The sequence below is a fragment of the Echinops telfairi genome, unplaced genomic scaffold, assembly GCF_000313985.2.
Source record: "Echinops telfairi isolate 266 unplaced genomic scaffold, ASM31398v2 ScPeMD7_53;HRSCAF=182, whole genome shotgun sequence".
Taxonomy (NCBI): Eukaryota; Metazoa; Chordata; class Mammalia; order Afrosoricida; family Tenrecidae; genus Echinops; species Echinops telfairi.
The window spans coordinates 20,217,525-20,221,471 of record NW_022103951.1 but is presented as its reverse complement, the minus strand read 5'-3'; the positions used below and the strand labels follow the sequence as shown (position 1 = coordinate 20,221,471).

At 60.4% G+C, this 3,947-nt stretch overlaps 1 protein-coding gene across 1 annotated transcript in view; it reads left to right on the top strand.

Moving 5' to 3' along the window:
- STS (steroid sulfatase) overlaps positions 1-3,947 on the top strand; it is a 25,261-nt gene that overhangs the window by 3,639 nt on the left and 17,675 nt on the right. Inside the window, exons 3-4 of the mRNA XM_013008537.2 lie at positions 443-597; positions 1,824-1,960. Coding sequence (XP_012863991.1) covers positions 443-597; positions 1,824-1,960 — 292 coding nt within the window. The remainder of the gene's footprint in view (positions 1-442; positions 598-1,823; positions 1,961-3,947) is intronic.

The window sequence follows — 3,947 nt, the reverse complement described above, 5'->3', positions numbered from 1 at the left end:
GCCTCACAGGTCAGGCACGGGCAGCTGCGTCCCGGGATTGTGAGTGACCCCTGTGAAGCTCCGTCCCCTCATGGTGGCTGCTGCCTGTCCTGACCTGTGGCTCCCGTGGGTAAAGCCACGTGGCTTGACCTTAGCGGGGTCGTGGCTTGGCTCCCCCGGGGGTGCCGAGGAGGCCGAGTCTCTGAGGCTGTGACTTAGGGGTTCACATCGCCAAGTGCCACTGGGTGGGTCGGAAGTGCCCACCTCGCAGCTGGTCGTGGTGCGCTTAACCAGCTGCACCGCTCTGGGGCTCCCACCCGCCGCCCAGCCTTGCTTTTGCTTGGGTCGTCACCACCCGTGTCACGCTCCTCACCCCCCACTTCTGAACCCCCCCACCCCAGCTTCCGGCTCTGCCTGTCACGTTGGCCGTGTGCTATTTCTTCTGGGTCTTTCTGGTTTCCAGCGAGTGAAAACTGTGTTCTGCGGGGGCAAGAGGGCGGCCAACCGACTGCCCCCAGTGGATCCTGGACTGGACCCCGACCGTTCTCAGCAAATTCTGCCCTCCCCGCACCTCCGATGTGCCAGGGAGGACCCGAGCCAGGCCCAGGAGATTGGATTGTTAAGCATCCTTCCGGGGTTTTGTTCGTTACATCTAGAAATAAGCGGGAGAGTGTGGGGGACCAGCCCCACCACCGAATGGGACCCAGGGGGCGGTTGTCATAAAGAAGCATCAGACCAGGCATGCAAGGGCCCACCTTGTCCACAGAGACTGGGACCAGAGAGTGGACCAGTGGATTCTTGCACACGTTTATGTAATCCTGGACACGCAAGCCACATCACGCACACACGTAACGGCAAGGGTTGTGTTAGAGGTAGACATGTAACATTGGGGGTGGGGGGTGCTAGGGGTGCACATGACAGGAAGGGGGCGTGCCAGGGGCGTACACGTGAAGGTGTATGTGCCACAAGATGGGTCGGTTCTAGAGTTAGGACAGTGGTCTCACGCTGGCCGTCTCTGAGCTGGCTCTTCCCCAGGGGATCAATCTACAATCCTGATCAAAAGGGAGCGGGCCCTGGTTAGGGTGGGGTGGTCTCATCGCTCTGGATCACGTAGTCAGGGAGCAACCAGGCCCTTGCAAGCAACACCTAAAAATGGGCATTATTTCGGGGGCGCATCACGTGGGGAGTAATTTTTACTTAGAAGAATGTGGCTGGGATTCACCTGCCCCCGGGAGACGTAAAGGCCTCCCGCCCCCAGCCTCTCGGGCCTCCCAGAGCCCTCGGATGTGAGCGTAGAGAGGTTGCAGACTCTGTCTCTTCCTGGTCCTCCGTCTCCCCCAGCAGAGCAGGTGAGAGAGAGCGATTCCCCTGCATGATCCCATGCCTGTGGGATAAGGAGTGGGCTAAGGAGTGCTTCTGGAAGCGGGTTCTGAGGGACACAGTTACCGGCCCTAACCGGCCCCTGATCTTCCTGCATTCGGCGTCATTGCATGTGTTTCGTGAGGCTCAAGAGGAATTTACTGACTGGTATCAGACCTCTGGGCTAATATCGGACTGTTTAATGTGCAATGGCTCTGGATCCTGCATTGTCCTCAAGAGCCACCGCCCGATCGCTTGTACCAGGTCAGCAGTTCGAAACCACCCACCGCTCCTCGGGAGCACAGTAAGGCTGCCTAGTCTGGTATAGGGTGACGGTGTTGGAAACCCACTTGTGCCCTGTGCTGCGGGGTCGCTGTGACTTTGGTTTTGAGGGAAGGGGCTGGGCGTCCCGGGGACCCCTGTGCAGAGGGGCTGAGGGCGCTTCCCCTGCACGCAGCTCACCTGGCCCCTGGCTCTGTTTGCAGCAACGCCGAGAGGCCCTTCCTGCTGGTGCTGTCCTACCTGCACGTGCACACGGCCCACTTCTCCTCGCCGGACTTCGCCGGCCACAGCCAGCACGGCGCCTACGGGGACGCTGCTGAGGAGATGGACTGGAGTCTAGGTAAGGGGGCTCCCCGGGGTGCGGCGGGGGCCGGGGGGGCGGGGCGGCCAGGCTCCGGCCTCTCCCCTTCTTGCACCTCTGCAGAGCCTACTCCTGGTGGGCTGCCCTGAGGCGGGGTCTGAATCTTGGTGGCCCCAGCAGCAGAGCTCGAGGCTGGCCGGTCCTGCCCCAGGGCCGCCTGCACGCTGGGAACCAGAGATGTGGTCCCTGTGTCCATCCATCGCATGCCGGGCTCCCTGCTCTCCGTCCCCCACCCTCCAGTGTCCATCCAAGGTGGCCTTTTGCAGCGAGGGGTCATTGCACACGCACACACCCTGCTGCGAGACGCCTGCGGTCCAGTCTGTGCTGACCCAAGGCCCAGCTCAGCTCCCCTAGTGCACTGACCACAATAGCTACGAGGCAACAATGTTTGCTGGACTCCCGCCGCCCCTTTTCCAGACATGTCTCATGGCTTCCTCTGTCCAGCCCCTGTGGACAGACAAGACGTGTGGTGTTATTTTTGAGGTCGACCCCAATAGAAAAGAAAGCCGAAAATACTAAAAACTAGAACAAACTTAAAAAGGAGCAAAAGGGGGGGGTCCACTGATACATCGTGACATTTCAAGCTAACTGCTTCTGCAGTAGTCCAGTTTCAACACGCTCCTGTCTCTTAGCAAGGCTGTGCCCATCCCAGCCCGGAGGGGGTTCACCAGGGGCTTTATCCACCTGGGGTTCTGGCAGATGGATTTAGGGCTCCCACGGTCGTCCACAGCCTTCTGCACACCAGGTGTCAGAATTCAGGCCCTGATATCGTCCTCTCCTCTGATCCTAGATTTTACTCTTGACGATCCTTGGATCACACGGGCTGCTCGGCTGCTTCCGTGCGGACGTGTGGCCCTGTACTTAGTTGACGCATCACTTAGCTGGTTGCTTTGCTAAACAGACAATGCCAGACACCTCCTGCCGTGAGGGAGAGGCTCCGGCAGCATTCCCTGGATTGTTTGGAGACTCTAGACCTGGCTTTGCCTGCAGGCTCCCTGCGTCTCCAGCCTCGGGTCTTGCATCCCTAGGAGTAGCCGGCTCCCAGCAGCGACATCCTGCTGTCTCTCTGGCGCCGGGCGGCAGGGTCCTTGACACGTAGACTTTCTAGTGTGCTTCAGACTCTGTGCGTTTCTAAACTGGAGGGTGCTAAACGTGCCCCCCGTGCCCCAGAGCGAAGTGCTAGGTGGACTGTGGGGGGGCTGTGGGGGACGCTGCTGCCCCTGACATCAGAACTGCCCCGTGATGCTTTTGCATGGGGTGCACTCTGACTTCCAGCCTGGGCGCTGAGCACCCAGCACAAACACCTTTTGCCCCAGCCATGTCTGCGTATTTGGCTGTAACCAGAGCCCCTCAGATCCGCCCCTCGGTCTGTGTCGAACTTATTTGCACCTGGAGAGTCCCTCTGCGCCTCGTGCATGGGAACTGCTTTATTTGAGGCCAACGGTGCCCCCCACCCTGGACAACCCCCAGGGTGCTCTTAATCAGAGAGGAGAGTGTAGCGGAGCCAGGCCCATATGCCCCCCAGAGGGGAGAGGAGGGCAGCAGTGTGCCTGGTGGGATGGATCACGCAGGGCAGCGATGGGCGTCTGACCCTAGTCACCAGGCGCCTTGCCAAAGAAGGTTTTCTGTTCACGGCTCTACATGCACGTGATTCTCAGCCCCTGCGTGGGTCACTCGTTGGGCTGGGAACCGCACGGCCGGCCGTTTGAATCCACCAGCTGCTCTTCCAGACAACGACGACGGGGCTCCCTGCTCCCCAAAAAGAGTGGCACTCTGGGAAGCCCACACGGGGTGTGTGTGTGTGGGGGGCAGTTCTACCCCGTCCCGTGGGGGCGCCCCGTGGGTCGGCATCGACTGGGGGGCCGTGAGTCTGGTTTGGGGTCTAGCGGGTTGGTGTGTTTCTAGCCTTGGAGGTCCCTGTGAGTGAACAACATGTAAGTAACCAGCTTTGTATCGTCCCCCCCCC